The 18064-nt window shown below is 44.5% G+C and overlaps 1 protein-coding gene across 9 annotated transcripts in view; it reads left to right on the top strand.

Annotated features, from left to right (window-relative positions):
- The first annotated feature begins 6222 nt into the window (after positions 1-6222).
- GBF1 (golgi brefeldin A resistant guanine nucleotide exchange factor 1) overlaps positions 6223-18064 on the top strand; it is a 106235-nt gene continuing 94393 nt past the window's right edge. For 4 of the 9 annotated variants that reach the window (XM_027718882.2, XM_027718872.2, XM_027718928.2 and 1 more), the window contains exons 1-3: positions 6224-6447; positions 11364-11469; positions 12705-12771. In XM_027718882.2, coding sequence (XP_027574683.1) covers positions 6440-6447; positions 11364-11469; positions 12705-12771 — 181 coding nt within the window. In that variant the 5' untranslated portion in view covers positions 6224-6439. Of the gene's footprint in view, positions 6448-7232; positions 7330-7366; positions 7845-8115; positions 9556-11363; positions 11470-12704; positions 12772-18064 lie in introns of those variants that run through there. The other 5 variants (XM_027718892.2, XM_027718911.2, XM_027718938.2 and 2 more) reach the window with 5 other exon arrangements.

The following is an 18064-nucleotide window of genomic DNA, read 5'->3' as shown; positions in this document are numbered from 1 at the left end:
CTGGCCATTCACTTTATGGCGGGCGGCCGGCGCCCCCCGCCAGCTGCACCGGGCGCCCCGCTCCCGCCCGCCCCATTCCAGCTGCGCGCCCGCCGCCGCCCGCCCCGTCCAGCGCCGCCCGCCCCGGCCCCGCCCCCGGCCTACGCCGACCAATCGTCCCGTGCCTCATTTGCATACGAGCGCAGCCCGGCTCTCCAATTGGCCGAGGCGGGCGGTAGGCCCCGCCCTCCCCGCACTGGCCCCGCCCCGTCCCGGCGAGCGGGGCAGGGTGAGCGGTGGGGCGGGTGCGGGGGTAGGTCCCGCGCGCGGGGCTGCGGCGCTGCCACCCGGGCTGTACGGGCAGGGTACAGATGTGCGTGTGCACTGATACACTGCTGCTGTCGCTGCAGGTACCGCGTGCCTCCTCCAGTGCTCGGCCACCGGTACCCTGTGCTGAGCATCCGCTCCGCTCAGTACCGGCGCGGCGAGCCTGTTCGGGCTTTGCAGTTAGAGCCACCAGCCAGATAGAGGTTTCTGGGGGAAACCAAGTCCGCAGTCGGCTGCTGGAAGCGTTCCCCTGCACGATGGAGCAGCAGTTGCAGGGGAGGCTTAATCACAGGCCAGTTACCGGACGCACTGTTGCGGCTCTCGGTGGTACCGAGAAGCGCTTCCCTGCCCATACTGTGCCGCTCCTACCGGACACGGCGGCTGCCGGCCGTGCGGGGAACACCGCCCTGCTGCCCGCCGATGTTGCTTGTTGATTTGCACCCCAAATGTTGCTTGTAGCTTAGACTCCAGCCGGGCTCCCACTGAAGTTCATGGCGAAATCCCGGTGCAGGAGGACAGGGTGCGATCCCTCCCCGAATGTCTCCAAGTGCTTGTTCCCGCTACAGCAAGTCTTGAATGTGTTTGCACACACATTTCACTCTAAGCATGCTTACATTGCTCCCACTGCTTACAGGGAAAAGTTTGTAGAAGCCGGGGTTAGTCTTTACGTCCTGCCCTGGATGCTGAGCCCAGGGGAGAGGTTTATCCCTGCCAGGCTCTTAGGGAGCTGGATGCATGATTCTACAGTCTGATTTTCTTGAGGTCATTCCCATGTCAACCTGCTCTCTGACTTATGATGCCAAAGGTCACCATCAAGATCTTCCACTGGCATATTTTAAAGATTAGGAAATAATGTTGTGAGAATAGAAGTGAATTTTAACCCTGGATGATTTACCAGCCATATTTATGGAGCCTGCTAAATGCGTAACATGGCATAGAGATATGCATGGGAAGACAAATACACACAAAGCAGCACAGCAAGTAAAGAGAGGTTAGGTAGACACAGGCATTATGGATTACAGTTCAAAAACATGCACAAATATGTTAATTCAGTAGAAACACAGAGAGTTTAAAAGGAATCAAAATGTTGACACACTTATGAGAAATTACCGTGGTTTTTTAATTGTAGTAATCTGGGGTTTGTGTTTGCCTTACTGCTCTTTTGTCTGCCAAAAATGACAGCAAGCTAGACCACATCTTTTTCCAGCCCAGATTTTAATCCATCCCAGCAAAGGCTTGTCTCCATCAAGAGAAGCAGACACAGTGTAACAGCACTAGCACTTTCCACGGGGCAGTCCGTCTCTATCACCACATGCCACAGGGAAGCTGAAAACCCTGTGCAAGGTCTGCAGCAATGAAGGTACCTTATTTTCAATTGCCTCCCTCTCCCTCCAAACCTTTCACCATCAGTAGCCTGCAGCAAATAAGTTAGTGCTTATACTCACAAGTAATAATGAAACAAATGTATTTTTAGCTATTTCCCTTGGGTACTATGTCACAAGTTTGTTCCCTGTGGAGCACAGCGTGAAGACTGCTGGATTAGACCATCCAGGGACCTGCAGTAGGAGTCTGTCACTAAGGCATCCTCTATGCAACTGCTGGACTGACCCCTGAAGGGTCTCTTTGGGAGGGAGGGCTCTAGTGCTTGTCATTGAAATGTAGATCTTGCTGGTTAGTGTCAAGACCTCTTATCTGTAGTGCATCTTCTCTTGCCAGCTGGAGAATTCATTGCTGAGGAAGAGACCAAGAACTTCACCTGGGTTCAGGACACAGATGTTACTGTTTTATATAAAATAAAAAAGAAAAAAAAAAAAAGAAAAAGCAAACTAAACCCAGAGTGAACTTGATCCATGTCTTGGCAGAGAGATGGGATACGCAAAAGGAGGGAATTACTCAGCATCTTAGACATCCTTCATTTTTCACCAGCTGGGAAGAGTTTGTTCTCAGAGAAAACCCTGTCTCTGCCACAGGCAAACACGGTCCTCATGCTGGATGGGTCCACTGCTCTTGGAGAGTGGCGGAGTTGTTGATTGTTGATCACGGTTTCCATCTTTGTGTCTCAACTGATCTTTTAGCCATGCTGGGTCCATGCCATCAAATGCCTTAAAGATTGGGACTCGGGCTTGAATTTGGCTTGTCTTTCATGCCAGAAGGCAATCTAGGGAGCAGAGGTAAGGTTTGATGCACTTGTGGCAGCCGGGGCTCCCACTGCAGTCTACTCTTCTATTTGGCATTTGCCAAGCACTGTGGGCTTCATGCCCAGGTGTATTATGTAGCTGTAGTCTAGCCAAGACATGACGAAGATATGACTAACTGAGCCTGGGGTGCTCCTGCCAAAAAGGCATGGCTTGCCTTGGCCAAGAAGAGGCAATGAAAACATTGGGAAGTTCATCAGGAGCATTTCATGTCACTGGGAAGTGCAGGAGTGTTCCAGAGACACAGGCTATGTAGAACAGCTGGCAGGGTATTTTAGCCTTAGGAGGCTACAGTAGAGTTTTTTTTATAGTTTGTATAGTTTACACAGAAGGGGTTTAATACTTCTGATTGTTTCAATTTTGCTTCAGTTGCTTCAGTTGTAGGTCCTAGCCTGAGTGCAGGTTGTGCCAGATGCAGCACATCAGTTTTCCTTTGGAGAGCCTTCAGCTTGCTTTGGGCTAGCCTCTACCTGAGCTTGCTCTAGAAAGGAGCAGCTGCTCGGAAACACTGTGTTCTGCATTCAGTAGCGTTTTTGGGATGCTTAACTCTGGGGAGAGTGGCTGCAAGTAGTTTCTAGCCATGACAACTGCTTGTACCTTCTGAGACAACTCCCTCTTTCTGCCCCTTTTCTGGAGACCTTACTAAGCCTCTGAGAAACAGCAAAAGCCTCCAAGAGGAGGGGGAGAAGTTCAGCCTCTGTCAGACTACTTAACCTGCTGGAAAATTTCTGTGTTGCAAGTGCCCATGGGTCTGATATCTGGGCTCTGAAGATGGTCGTGAACTGGTAGGGGCTGAGCAAGAGTAATGGACTGTACAAGGTTGGTGCCGATTGCAGAGGCACAGGTAGTTTGCAACATGGATTTCTGACAGGCTCATCAAAGGCAGGCAGTTGGTGTGCCCCATGGAGACACTGCTCTTTGCAAGGGGCTGGCTGCTCAGGTATCTCAGATAAAAGCAGGTGAGCTGACCAGGTACCTGGGCAAGGCCTGAGGGAATAATTGTCAGTGAGTTTGCAGCTAAGGAGGAATACCCAAGACAGAAACTGCTGAAAAGCTGTATCTTTGCAGTGACGATAAAGCCCAGCTTCCCTGACTAGATAGCAGGGACCTGGGGGATTTGCACAGACTGCTTTTCTGATCTTTGGTTCATGCTGTGTATAAGAACTAGTACATTATGTTGGGAATAAAGAACAACGGACCATCCTGTGTCCTGGTCCTATGCCTGATCCTTTGGTGCAGAGTGCTTGCACTTGCCGGCAGCTGTGCACCACTCTGTTCAAACGCTGCTGGATCAAGCAGTCCAGGCAAACCAGGTTTCCCCACTGCTGCCAGGCTGGGGGTGTTGGCGCTGCACTGTCACATCAGCAGATTTTCTGTGCAGCCAGGGCGGTGCTGGGCTGTCTGAGGGCTGACGAACGCAGTGCCGTAGCGCGTGCGAGTGAACTCTCCCCTCCCCAGGCAGCACGGGGCTATGCCATATTGTTTTTCTCTCTAGACAATGCAGTGCTGGATTGTAAGTAAAAATGCAAAGCACATTGCAATGTTTGCTCTTTATTAATGCACTAAGATGCAGTCGGGTGAAGCAGAAGGCTCCTGCCTGGCTTGGTTTCAAACACCGTGACAGGCTTCCATAAGTAAAACCTTAGCAGGGTCCAATTCACCAGATCGGACTGGGCAGGAGCCTGAGCTGCACAGCTGGCACTGGAAGGGGCAAGAAGGCATGGAAGGGGGTCCAGACCCTTTGTGACTGACCTGGACTGAGCTGTGCTGTGTACAACGGCCAAGTCAGCACCTGAAATCCCCCAAAATCTCCTTTCCAGAGCATGGAGCAGATGGATGGAGTGGCAGTGATGAACTCCTGTGAATTTCCAAATGCCTGGCAAATGCTGTAGGCTTTAGTAGGGCAAAAGGGAAGAAGAAAGCACTAGTAACTATTAACTTCTGTCAACCTTCACTCATTGCTTAGGTGGCATTTGCAATCTGTGCACAGTGTGTATTTCACTGTTTTATAGCTGAGAAGCTCAAGCTGAAAACTGCACATACCATGGCTGCAGCAGAGGCTGGAGGGATACATCTTACCTTCTGAACCTACTCTTAGCCCACTGAGATGCTGATTTTTTTCTACTTCTGCAGAATGTGTCTGCTTAATGCAATTACAGCTTAAAACTTCCAAATCCGAAGACTTCTACTTGCTGTCAGGTAACATCCAGCTGAAGAAGGTCCCCAGGCCTCCAGGTGTCAGAGTTGGGACATAACAGCAGTGTCAGTCTAAGACACACTGAATCTTGATCAGGCAATATTTGGGCAGCTCTGATGGTATCTGGCCATCTTTCGGGGTGGCATTGGAGTCAGCCTCAGATTTGGGTTTGGTCAGCCAGGGAAGAGTCCTGTTGGACATTCCCTCAGGCCTTTGTCTGAGAACTTCCCTCTTTCAGTCACACTGCAGCAGATGAAGTTGTGATTAGGAGAGTGAATGAATAGTTTTTGATCCTTTCACCTTTCCTTTGTGTCCAGTGATTTGTTTTCCCTACAGAATATAAGATTTTGGGGTAGCTGTTATTTTGACCACTCTAACACCTGCTACAGCCGATCCCTAAGCTGACCTGGCTGAAGACGCCAGAGCTATAAAACTGGTAGGTAACTGCAAGGACCTTCTGTCTTCTGTCAAAAGTTCCATGGGCAGAGGCTTGAACAAGCAGAGTGACCCCTGCAAATTACTGCTGATAAAGTACACTGCATTGACACGGGGGCATAGACATAGACAGTGGCTAAGACGGTCGGAGCAGCACCAAGAATTCATTCTGCCAGATGCTGTATGGCTGCAAAGCTGTGATTGCTCTTGCTGTAAAGAGCAGGCCAATAAAGTGGCTTCACAGAGCAGTTTAACTCCATTGTAGTCCCTGTCTGCCAGGCTCACTGGGCTGCATGAACTGAGGCCACAACACAGGGCTTGTAGCCCAACTGGAGCAAAGCATCAGTTGTGTCCAGGTTTGAGTTACTGGGGAGCAGGACTGCGGAGAGGGGAGAGGCTGCGTGTGCTCTCTGGGTGCTGTCACACGAGTTCTCCTAACAGCTGCACATTCTGCTTTGTCCTTTGGAATTCTCCTGCCTGCTCCCTCAGGGCCTGGTCTGGATGAGCTGTTCCAGCACAGAAACAGCAGAGCTGTGACACAGGGAGGTGCCTAGGAGGGAACAAAATGCCCGCAGGGCACCACCTCCCAGACTGCTCCAGAGGAGGAGCTGGAAGGGGCTGTATAGCAAATTGGGAAATACTCGCAAAGCACGGTGGAGAGGCCCTGCTTCTCTGCACAGACTGTGCAGTCCCGGGGCTGGTTTCCCTCACACGCCGCGCAGTCCCGCCACCGTCCCTCCTCCAGCCCCGCAGTCCCAGCCCCGGCACCAACACCCGCCCTCCGCCGAGAGGGCGGCCCGGCCCACAGTGCTTTGCGCGGGCACCCTCCCGCCGCCTTCCGCCCGGCCGCCCTGTCTGCGCCGGCCCGGGCGCGGCTGCGACGCCGCATCGCGCCGCGATTGGCCAGCGTGCCCGCCGGCTCTATCCTGCCACCTCTCATTGGCTCGCTGCCGCTGTCACCGTAGGACCCGCCCCCTCCCTTCCAGACCGTGTTCTCATTGGGCTCCTCGAGGCGCTGCGCGACGCACCGCGCGCGGATTGGCTGCGCGGGCTGTCCGTCGACGCAGTAACCAGGCAGCAGGTCACGGTGCGCCCGTTTCCACGTCAGTGCGAGGGAGCAGTGCCGGTGTCCCTGCCCGTGCCTCGGGACCCCGCGCTACGCGGCCTCGCCGCGACCGCCGCCGCCGGGAGGGAGGGAGGGAAGGGCGGACAGAGCGGGGGCCGAGCCCTCCCGCCCGCGGTGCCGCCCGCCCGCCCGGTTATGTGAAGCGGCCGCCGCCGCGGGGAGCAGGCGCCGCCATTTTGGATGCGGGGGTCAGTGCCGGGCAGCGACCGTCTGTCGCGATGCTGTCGCGACGCGGGAGTGGGCGGGAAGGACGCGGCGGCGGGGGAGCCGTGCGGGGCCGGCGTGGGGCGGGGACGGGCGCGGGGCAGCCCCAGGGGCGGGCGGGGATGGGGTGGGGGTGGCGGCCGCCCCCCGCCCCGGGCCGGGGCTGACACGCGTGACGGTGCCCACGGGGCGGGGGCGGACGGGCCCCCCGGCCACGGCTGCCGCGGTGTGCGGGTGTCAGGGAGGAGCGGGGTCAGGGCGCCGGGCCGGGCCGGAGGGAGGTGCCCGGTGTGCGCTGCACCTGCACAGGCTCCGCTCACCGTGCGCCCAGGGGGCTTGATGCATAAAATTGGTAGAAACGGACCTTTCCCTGCATACGGTCAGAACCTTTTTCTGCTGCAGGGGAAAGCTCAGAGCTCACTCAGCGTGTATGTTAGGAGTTCAGCTGGTGGCATGTTTCTCGTCTCAACAGTATGAAGTAGCTGGAAGAAAGAAAATGCCCCTTGCCAATTAACCTTACGTTTTGAGTTTACTATGCAGTTTTGACAGATAAATGTGAGTTACCTTTCTCTCCTTGATTCCCAGGCCCATCTCACTGTTGCAGCTGACTGTGAAGGCTTGTAGAGGAGCTTGTCCCACATCCCTTTCTGATGTACCACCAGTGCCTTGTTGCTGCTGTTTATCTTAATTGCCCAGAATTATGGCACCACGGGACTGCACATTCCTCTCCATACTTACAAATTATTGCTTTTATGTCACTTTTGTCCAGGCCTTGGGATCTAGCCTTTGGAGAAACGTCCTAAGTTCTCTGAACTTTTGCTGCCTGTGATGCTTATTGCAGAGTAGTTACTACATGAAAAACCTAAGTAAGTTAAATTTCCCAATAGAGGTTCATGTACCTTCCACATGTGGTTTAGAAGGAAGAAAAGGGCCTTTTCCTTATCAGCTGGCCTTCTGGGTAACCTAGCTAGCTGTGAGATAAGCAGAGTTGTTTGTGATTTGTGGTTGTGTGTTTTGGTAGCAGTGTATTTTATCAGGACTTGAGTGGCCACATCTAGGTCAGAGACTGCATAGATTATTCATACATTGTCATAAACACTGCAAATTTAGGCCAAAAGAAGCTTACTTTGAAATACTACCTTTCTTGCATATGTTGTGATTCTGTTGTTTTTCATTACTGTTATTTACTGGAGTAGTTTTACCGAGTCAGTCGGTTGCCATAGCTGAAGGCTAAAGTTAGTGATAGGAAGAAGTGACTTGCTGGAGGTCTGCCAGACTTTGCCACATCTGATGCTAACTCTTGCTTGTTTCCAGAAGAATTGCGGTTGTTTCTCTGTACAGGAGGGAGCGTTTCCTAAAACTCTGCCCAAGGCTGCCTATGGTAATACTCAGGAATAGTTTGGGTTCCTGTGTGTTGGGGTGTTTTGGGGTAGCATGTTCCAAGGTTAAGCAATGGAATGCTCAGTGCACATGCGAGATAACATTTTCAGATGTAAATCTTGTTGCTGTTTTCATATGAGAATTTTACAAGTGATGCTTTTTCAGAAATCTCAGAATAGTGATAATTATTATCCATAGAACATTGCTGAAGGTTTTGAGAAGGTTATGAATGTGAGCTTTTGTTCTTTTATGACATGCTTGGGCATCGACCTTTTCCTACTTACAGTGTTTGCACTATAAGTGCCAACAGGGCAGCTTGTTGTCTTGGTTTGGAGCTGTCATTCTCAGTGTCGAAGTTCTGTGCAGGAGCCAACCTGAGGACTGGTCTGCAGCTTTAAGCAAATGAGTGAACCTATCATGAGCAATAAAGAGGAGTTTATGTAGGACTAACTCAAGGGTTAAGGAGCTAAAAAGCATTTGAAATTTGATAGGTACTTTTCCTGGGTTTTTTTGCCTAACTCAAGACCACAGAACTGAAACCACTTGTTTCTGTACTGAGTGCACTATCTTGTGTTATATTAAAGATTGCTTTCAAGAAAGGTGTCTGATCTTGATCTGAAGACATCAAGAGGTGACAGAACTATGCCTTTGCTAGGGAGATTCTTTACAAGTTTTAGTGATAGTCAGTATTAGTAGTTCTGTTAGCCCATCCAACCAACAGTTGTATAATATCCCATTTTTCAGACCATATCTGTGTAATATTAAGCCTGAATTCATGTTAGCAATTTTTTTTTCTGTAAGTTGAACAAACATGTAATGGTTTTGCTTGACTCTTACCATGCTCTCTTAAACCCAACTGATTGTTCAGTGCTGGTCTGGTAACTCATGTAACTTTTTCTCTGTCGCTTCAGAGCATTAATTTCAATCTTAAAACTTCTTTCAATATAGTACACTTATACTGAGCTCCAAAGTGCGATCAGCTGTTGCTTGTGGTGAAGATACAGTTGAAGGAACACATACAGAAATTATCTAATGGTTTAAAAGGGGTAGAACTTTGGGAAGTGTGGAGTTTAGTGACGCTATATCCATTACTTGAAAGAAACTTTTACATTTTTACAGGGATAGATGGTGCTTTTGGTGAGCTTAGCTTTCAAGGTGCATCTCTCTGGAAACAGTTGTCTGGCTTTCCTGCCCACTCTGTAGTTATTTTCTGTTTCCTTCTCCAGCACACAGTTGCAAAGGTCCTTTGCATGAGTGAGGGTATTTCGCTGTGGTTTACTTTGGAATGTGTGTGCTATTGCTTCGTTAGCTGAAAGCTTAAATATAAAGCAGTATTTCCCCCATCTCTACCCAGTGTTGGTGGTGAAGTGGACTGTAAGTCTGATGTTCAGAGACTGAGAGTGAATTTGCGTCCCCAGCACAATAGGTTAGTTTGGTTTCACTGGTCCAGTGAGTTTGTTGGCCTGTGTAAAGTGAATTCTTGTACTTTTGAATAAAGTTATATTTAATGGAATGGGCAGTGAGGAAAGGAGTGCATTCTCACCAAGTCTTCTCAGGTAGTTGACAATGACAGGACATAAGTGCAAAAATACCCCGTGAAGTTTTGCAGGGTTTTAATATGTCAGGAGAGCCCTGCCAAGCAACAAGGATTTCTTGCACCCTTGCTTGAAAGGATCATGACATTCCGTTTCCCAGCAGGTTAAAAGGAAAAGGTGTGTGTTGTAGGTTTGTGTTTATCATTTGGGAAGGACTGAGTTTAACAACTTTTTCCATCTCGATTCTTTTATGTTAAAAGTAGAGTCTTTTGCTTCCCTATGGATGACCCATTGTGATTTTAAGCTGAAGTCCTCATTTGTTCATTTGTTTATTTTTCTGAACCATCTAGTAGTGAATGAGATAGAGTACTGATCTGATCTGTTATGACTGTTCTTATATTGTAAAATATTTTTGTCCTTACACTGGGAAATACCATTATATATAATTAATCTAACAAAGTAAGAAACAATTTTGCAGTAAGATGATTCATTCTATTGCCAACATGTGAAAAAACAAAGTAAGAAATCCGATGCCATCCCTTGATAAGGTATCATTTTATAATACTTTGCTTTCTTTCTGTTATTTATGGAGTCCTGAAACAAATTAATCTCTTTCAGAGGATATTTGTGTATTTGAAGCATTGTTGATACGTCAAACATGTTAATTAATATGAATCCTGACAAATCCAGGATGTATGTTCTGAAATTTCTGTGGTGGTCTTTCTGAGGTCTTGAGTAATGCACCAAAATCATTTCCTTCCAGCTTTGCTTTCGCTACATTGGCAAAAATCCTTCTCATATTCTCTGTGGTTTTTTACCCCCTGCTTCCCTTCCCCAGCTGAGTCTTTTAAATGAGCCTGTCTGATTTGAACTGTTATGGTCAATGTTTCATCTCTTTTCAGTCTTGCTTCTCTATGGATGACCCATTGTAATTTTAAGCTGGAGTCCTCATTTTTCTTTCATTCTTCTGAAAAAGTACCATTATTTGGCTGCCATTTCACTAAATCATTCTTATTTGCAGACATAGTATCATCTGACTCTCTGGCCTCTTTATAAGTCCTGTTTATTCTTTATAAACAGTTGTGTCTGTTTATTCCCTTCCATTCTTACTCATTTCTTTAGGCTTGACTCTATCTGGACTATAGCTAGTACAGAGAGAACAGTCCCATAGTAATTCACTCTTTGTTTCTTTTCCTCAGACTATTAGAAATATTTCTTGCTTTTAATTTTTTCCCCCTCTTCTGACTCTCTCTGGGTACATCAATTTAGATGTAAATAGGCAAATAGATTTCTGCCTTTAGCTTTCTCACTTTTGCTTCATATGTTTCGTCCAGTTTTGTCTCTAGTTTTGCTCATTTCTTTGTGGGGTCTTACCCATGTCTTTTTACTTGCCTGCTTCCTTGAAAGTTGTTTTTTTTTTGTGACACAAGTGTGAAATCAACATCTGTTATAAATTACTTCATTTTGTCAATGTTTTAAGTCCCAAAGAGTTTTGCCCTGGCCAGCTTATTCAAGCCACTGATGCTTATTTAACAGAGTACAAGGTTGGCTTTGTGTTCCATGTGGAACTGCGGGACTTCGCCAAAGTGCTGGAGATGCGCATGTTATTGCATTGTCATGGATGTCTGTCCTGGGACCCCAACACTTTATCTTTCTGTGAACTTACATGGACTGGAAAAAAATGAGGAATGTGCCTTGACAAAGTTGTCTCTAGCATCACAAATGTCCCGTTATAACTAACTGTCTGCTCTCATGGTCTTGAAAGCACGCTGTGGAAAAGTGTCTTCCTTTTGTCTTCTTTTTGATGAAATAACTGTATTTGTTGTATGTAATAACTTGTATTTTGTGTATGCACAAAACAAAGATCTGAGAGTTTCTTGCGTCGTTGAAGGCCTCCTCTTGACTAGGGCCAACTTTATGTTTCATCTAAGGAAGACAATGATTCTGAGGGGCAGGAGATTAATTTGAATTACCTTTATTTTCAGGATTGTCAGGATGGTGGATAAGAACATTTACATTGTACAAGGTGAAATCAACGCAGTGGTGGGAGCCATAAAGCGTAATGCCCGATGGAGCACTCACACCCATCTGGTAAGTTACCTTGAAGTTTTGCTACCTGTGGCAACAGGTAGAAATACCTATGGCAGAAACTACTTGGTTTTAGAAAAGTACCTCAATTTTTGTAGCAGTCGTTATAGTACTTTTGTAAGTAAAGTTGGAATAACTTTCTACATTTTGACTTCTCATGTGCCAGCAACTGTAAGAGCTACAAAGCTGAAAATCTACCTTTTTACCCTGTAAAAGGGTATTCCACATGGGAATCATGTCATTCAGACTTTTATTGCCTTATATGTCAGGGAATTTAAATATATATGAATTTATTTGATTTAGCACAATGTTTTTATATATCTTTTGTGCCTTCTTAGGGAAGACAGTCCTCATCATGAAAGCCATGAAACAAAATGAAAAAATTGAGGAAGTCATTATATATAGGTTATTTTTTAATTTTCATATGGCATACTATCTTTTTTCAGCTCTGATGTTGCTGCTAGCTACATTCCTGACCAAAACCTGTTAATAGATTCAAACCTGCTTTGATAAAAGCCATTAATACAGTGTTTCCAGGTCTAACGATGCATTGGTCAGTTTATGGCTGCCACAGTGCAAATGTGTGCGTGTGGTGCACTTCAGAATGTCACATGAGTAGCAGATGGCTGTCATCCAGCACCAGTGGTTTCAGTTTGTCAAAGGGCAGGGCCCTTTTTCTGCCTCCCCGTCGAAGGTGTGGGTGCGGCCGTACACAGCTTGGAGAAACTGCTGCTCCTCCTCATTTTAATATCATAAAGATAGACTAAGGCTAAGGGATGCAGCTAATTCATATAAATATTGCACTGTGATTCTTCCTTCAAGTTATTTTAATGGCACCAAATGTCATTGTGTTGCTGCTCCCATTACAATCTGCATAGATTAACATTATAGCAAATCCAGATGAGCCATTTCAATATGGTATGAGTTAGATTTGCTGTGAAATTTATTGAACAGCAGAAGGCTAATCAGAAATACTTCTAAGGGCAATAAAACCAAACCAGAATGCTTAGTCCTGGACCTCGAGTTTGACATTTGAGCTGTATGATACTGGAGAGCACTAGCAGGAAAATAAAAACGCTTCCCTTGGTTTTGATGGTGTAAATGGGCTGGCAGTGATAAACTCAAACCACAGTACTTCTATGAATATGACTGAGGTCTTTAACAGACCCATTATAAAGATTTGTCTTCAGGAATATGTTTGCCTCATTAATTACTTCCTTCCTATGTATAATCTATAGGATGAAGAAAGGGATCCCCTGCTACATAGCTTTAGCAACTTAAAAGAAGTGCTGAATAATATAACAGGTAAGCTTATACAGAAATCAGCAGGTATGTGCACCTGCTAGGATATATGCAAATAAATGTACAGGTGTACTTATTTGTCTTACTCACTATCCAGAGGTCCTTAATTGAATAACAAGAAAAGAGGAAATATGTATATGCTTTTAGACAAATAATACCAATGTAAGCTAGCATATAAATACCACTGCTACCACTACTGTATATATAGAGATACATATATATGAGACTATATATATACTTGTGTGTGTATACACACATATTTTTATATAAACATGCATGTTTCTTCAATATACTGAAACTTGTAGTAATATATGAAATCTAGTGTATTATCATGTGTAGCTTTTTCGTGCTTTGTTTATGCTTTCTGATCTGTGAATGATGGGAAAAATTTGCTTTGCAAGTAGCATTCCTTTTGTTTTGTCCTCACATTCTTTGCCTTGTTGGTTTTCATTGTGTTATCACTAAAAAGTGAAGCACAGACCTTGCTTTCTATTTGGATCTCTTAAGTGAAAGACTGACATTGCGATCACCTGCACTGAAAGGAACTGGAAATCTATATTTATTACACAAGTAGAACACAAGACTGTGGTGTGTATTCTGACCATTTTTTTCTCACAACCCATCTTTCTCCCCTTCCCCCCACATTTTCTGTGTTTGTGGTTTCAGGAGTGATTGTTTAAGTGTGACCTAATTATATGTTGAGAGTCTGGGAGTGAGGCTAGTCCTGACCTCCACGTGGCATTCTGATGGTTCTTCCCAGGATTTGTCTTACTGATTGTAGTATTTGAAAGTAAGCTTTATTTCTGGTCCCTTTATTACAGTGGGTATTCAGAAATGCACTCAACCTACGTTTGAGGTGAACTTTTTGTGTTTCTGTTTGTGAAGCATGCTCATTCTTGTGTCAACACTGAGCCTGGAATCCCATAAAATGGTGTGCTCCCTAGAAGTACAGTAGTGCTGCTTCCAGGTGCTGACAAGAGGTGCTGAGGACATGTGCCAGTTCTGAGCCCTTATTCCCTCTTATTTTGTGGCTTCCTGTAGATGTAGTGCTTTACTTTTCTTTGCCGGGTGACCTTCCCTTGGCTATGAGCAGGACTTTTCTGTCAGGTCATGACATCCTAGGAAACTCCTGCACAGATTGCATGTCTGGATAGTATCTTTCTTCTGGATGTTATGCTTGTACCTGGTCGTGACGATTTAAATTTGTGGGGTTTTTTGTTAGCTCACTCACCTTGTCTAAGAGAGGCATGCAATGCCAAAAGTGTTTTGGCAGGAAATTTTCCTTTTTGCCTTTCTATGAGGTAAAATTTTCTTTAAAATAAGGCTCCTGAAGTTCTTTGCCATTATTGCAAATATCTCTCCTCATCATCAGGAACAGGGAGTGTCAGGATGCTCAAATACATGCAGTATAAGTAAATGTCAGGGACTGGCCATTTATCTAGAGCAGCTAGATTCAATGTGCTGTTGACTTGTTGGGGGAAAAACGCAAGTTCACTATCTGCTTATGTTAGAGAAAGCAAATTTTAATGTACTGAGAGATTCAGAGACTCCCTTTGAGTATTAGTCATCATGTAATTGTGGCTTCTGCTGAGATAATAATTGCCTATATGTGGTGATGATAGCGTGTTGGTTTGACTACATGGGATTCTTTTAAATAGGTAATTTCAGCTTCAGTGACTGCTATTTACCAACTAGTGTCTCGAGATAGAACATCATTGCTATGCTCCATTTTTTTCAGTTTTAGACATGGACTGGTTCCCAAGCAGTACCTTGAACCGTAGAGGATCTCCTGCCTCATCTTCCAGGCAATGAAAAGTCCAAGCTTAGGGGTTTTTGGTGTAGGGGTTTTTTTTTTGTTTTTCTTTTCTCTTAGACCTTCCTTTCATGTCTCTTTCATTAGCTCATGGAAACGCATTGCTTTTATATTTAAATTTATTCAAGCTGTAATCTTTGACATTTGAGTTAGCTTTTAGTACAATTTTGCATTTATAGTAATATATATTATGTATTTTCTCAATCCCCCAAGAACCCATTTTAATCTGTTCCGGATGCAAATTTCAGGCTGCCTTGTCCCATCTCCCCTCTTGCTCTCTCCCTCCCTTCCCCTCCCCCATGGAGCATGTTTGATCAGGTGTGGCAGGAATATCCACTGTCAAGCTGCGCCCTTTATATTAGTCAATATTATCCTTCCTTCCCTCCCACTCCCTTCATTCTCCTCTGGGCTTTACCAGTTGATTTATAATTTTGGAATTCTCATCGGAGTCTGTAATACAGTTTGTTCATTATTTAACCAAAACCTGTTTAATGAGCAAAGAGAGGCAATGTAAATGTTAGGCATGTTGCAGTGGAGTACCTTTTGTTCTCCTCTGAGCTAGTGGGTATTAACTCTGTCATGACTGTGATGCTGAAATACCCTGGTCAAGGGTATGAAGATGTACCGTGTACCCCCAGCAGCTAAAGATTCCTGTTTCAAAGTGTTGCACCCCCAGAGTAACTAAATTACATACTGTGTGTTGTTTGATTACCAAAATAGTAAAAGCTTGCCTGCAACTGAGTAGTGGTATCCCATCCCATTGGTCTAAATAGACTCTCGGAAGAAGCATCTAGAGAAGATCAGCACAAAAAATCCCACGATTATGGCAAGAGTAACCTCAGTTCTACAGTTCAGCATACCTAGCTAAGGGCCTTGGACCTGAGTTATGTGGAATGAAGTTTCTCTTTCAAATTCTAACAGAGAAACTTCATTTTATGTAGATTTATAAAGAGTTTAATAATTTGAAAATGAACAGGATATCTGCTCTGATCCACTATCGTTTGGTTTATTGGATGCCATTTTTACACTTTCATGGGTTGCATATATTTTGGTTATTGTTGATAATAGTTGCCTGAAAAACAGAAAGGAAAAACAGAGGTTCTGTTGTCTTGGGTGATGCATAAGATAATCCAAGACAAATTCAATAGCTGAATACCTGTTATACTGAGATAAGCACTGTAAGCGTAAGCTTGATGTGATGTCTTGTATTTCTAGTGCTTAGAAAAAGCAAAAGTCAGTGTCCTGAGTTATGACCATATGGAAGCAGTGACTATCAAGCTTTGTCCATGCATGCAAAATTAAAATACAGCTACATTTTCAAAGGTTATTCTAAAACTGATGAAAAACCTGGATTGTGAGTTTGGATTTAGGGCCACTGTCACCACAACTTCCATTTGACTGCTCTTTAAAGTGAGCTGAGTATCTTGAAAAATGTGTCTGGATGTTGAAATATTTGTTCATTTTGTCAGTTTTGTTTTGGATTTAGGTCAACAAAAGGAAGCTTCCTTTTGACATCCAGTGGTAACTGAGCATTGTCTCTTTCATGAGTGCTTCCAACTTAGGATGCTCTCGAGCTCACCAGGGTAATGCTTTATAACCACAAATGACTGGTAATTTGAGTTAATTAAAAGCCTGCTTTTCCATGATTTGATGAGGAATGGGTTTCCTTAAATCTCGCTGTGGCTGTTGAAGCCTTCAGACCATTCTGGTATGGTGTAGAGGTAAGAGCAGATACTTCTGTAGTCATTCTTCTCATTGCAGAATTCATGCTTTGCTTTGAGCAGGGGGATGAGTCAGTAACCAGGATTTTTGTGCCTGAAGTACTGCTTACTGGTGTGTAGGATGGCTTTAGGACAGACAAGACTGAATACAACTGCCTTCTACAAGTCATCACTGCAGTGGGAGAAGCAGGTGTTTGTGGAAAGTGTGTGCATCAAGAGTCTATTTAAATAAGGTTTAAACTAGGTAAACACACCTGTGAAGAGGTGCTTGTGTATATTTTAGGTCCATGAGTGCCAGACTGGAAGGTTTGAGTCCTTTTATCCTCTGGTGGTTCAGAGTTAGTGCATTTAAACAGAAGCTGCAAAGTAAGCTGTTAGAAGCACTCTGATTTCATGCACATTCATGACATTTTAAATGAATGCTTGTACAGTGGGTTCAGAAGAATCTTTTCATGGCTTATTTCAGACAAGAAGCTGCTGCAAATCTCCATCTTTAGAGGGTTGGCTGGGGCATTAAGAGCTGGCTAAAGGTCAAATGACTGTAACCATAAGAGAACCTTTGCCCAGTGTACTGACTTAATATACTTGTTACTGTAGCCATCAGTTTTCTGGTATGTAGACTTGATTGCACACTCATTTTCTCATGTCTAAGCTCTGGAAACTCAGTTTTTTGTGAAAATCTGACAGTTATATAAAAAAGTACAGGGATTTTATCCTATTTTGGGATTAATGCTTGAACTTTTTCTGAAAGATCTAGTTTTAAGAAATAGTAAATCAGTGGTAAATATAAATGTGTGGCCTGTTCTCAATGCTGTTGAAGTGTTGTTGAATAAAATATGAGATGTTCATTCTGGCCTATTCAAGTTAAGAAAAAAATCATGTTTGGGTCTTTTTATAAGGAACTATTGGAATTAAATTATATGAATCTGTGATACATAAAGATCTGCAATGCTTGTTGCTTTGCCCTTTGCAGATAACAGCAATACCATATTTTATTTATTATTTATATCTCGAGTTTCTATAGGAAGTGCCTGGAGTTACTAGCAAATAACAAATATTGATGAACCTTAAGCTGTGATATTTCTCCCATTGTTTGCATTGAAGGATTGCAATGTTATCTAGACCAGACATTAAAAAAAAACATCACCTAAGCTTTTTTTTCTGTTGCATATCAGGTTCCTATAAAAGATCCAGAAGACTCACTGGTCTCCTAGATTATATCTGTTCTTGTGATAACTAAAAAAAAATAAAAGGAATTTTTTTTAAATAACAGGTATCTATACATGTTAACTTGGTATTTTGGAAGACCAAGCAATTCAGGCTAGCATTTAGCTTTTTTTGCATTCTCTGTAAAATTTTTAAGAAGAATGGAAAGAGTAAAATTGACAGAGTAAGTTTTCTTCCATAACTTCAACTCAACCTCATTTTGATTAGTGAAGGGCAATACAACTTTAGTCCATATTGAATGACCTGACACAGTGTACAGAAGTGGTAATTTATTTCTCTTCATATTTTCTCTCACCTTCCTACTATAAGAAATATGAAGATTAGGGTGACAGCCTTGATTTGATGCTTTGATTACAGATTGAATCCAGACATCATTTTTGCCAATTGTGTTCAGGCAATACAGTAAAAGTTGTTATTTTAAAAGCAAGTTTCTAGTCTTTATGAATGAAGGCATCCTTCCAAGTATACAGAGAATGTAAACCAATGCACTATTTGTGCTTTGAAGCTGCAGGTAGTTCTAGATATTCTCTTTGAG

This window comes from Pipra filicauda, unplaced genomic scaffold, assembly GCF_003945595.2.
Source record: "Pipra filicauda isolate LSUMZ 115617 unplaced genomic scaffold, ASM394559v2 scaffold96_size2947999_pilon, whole genome shotgun sequence".
In the NCBI taxonomy this organism is placed as follows: Eukaryota; Metazoa; Chordata; class Aves; order Passeriformes; family Pipridae; genus Pipra; species Pipra filicauda.
The sequence above is the reverse complement of the archived record's forward strand: the minus strand, read 5'-3'. Positions and strand labels throughout refer to the sequence as shown.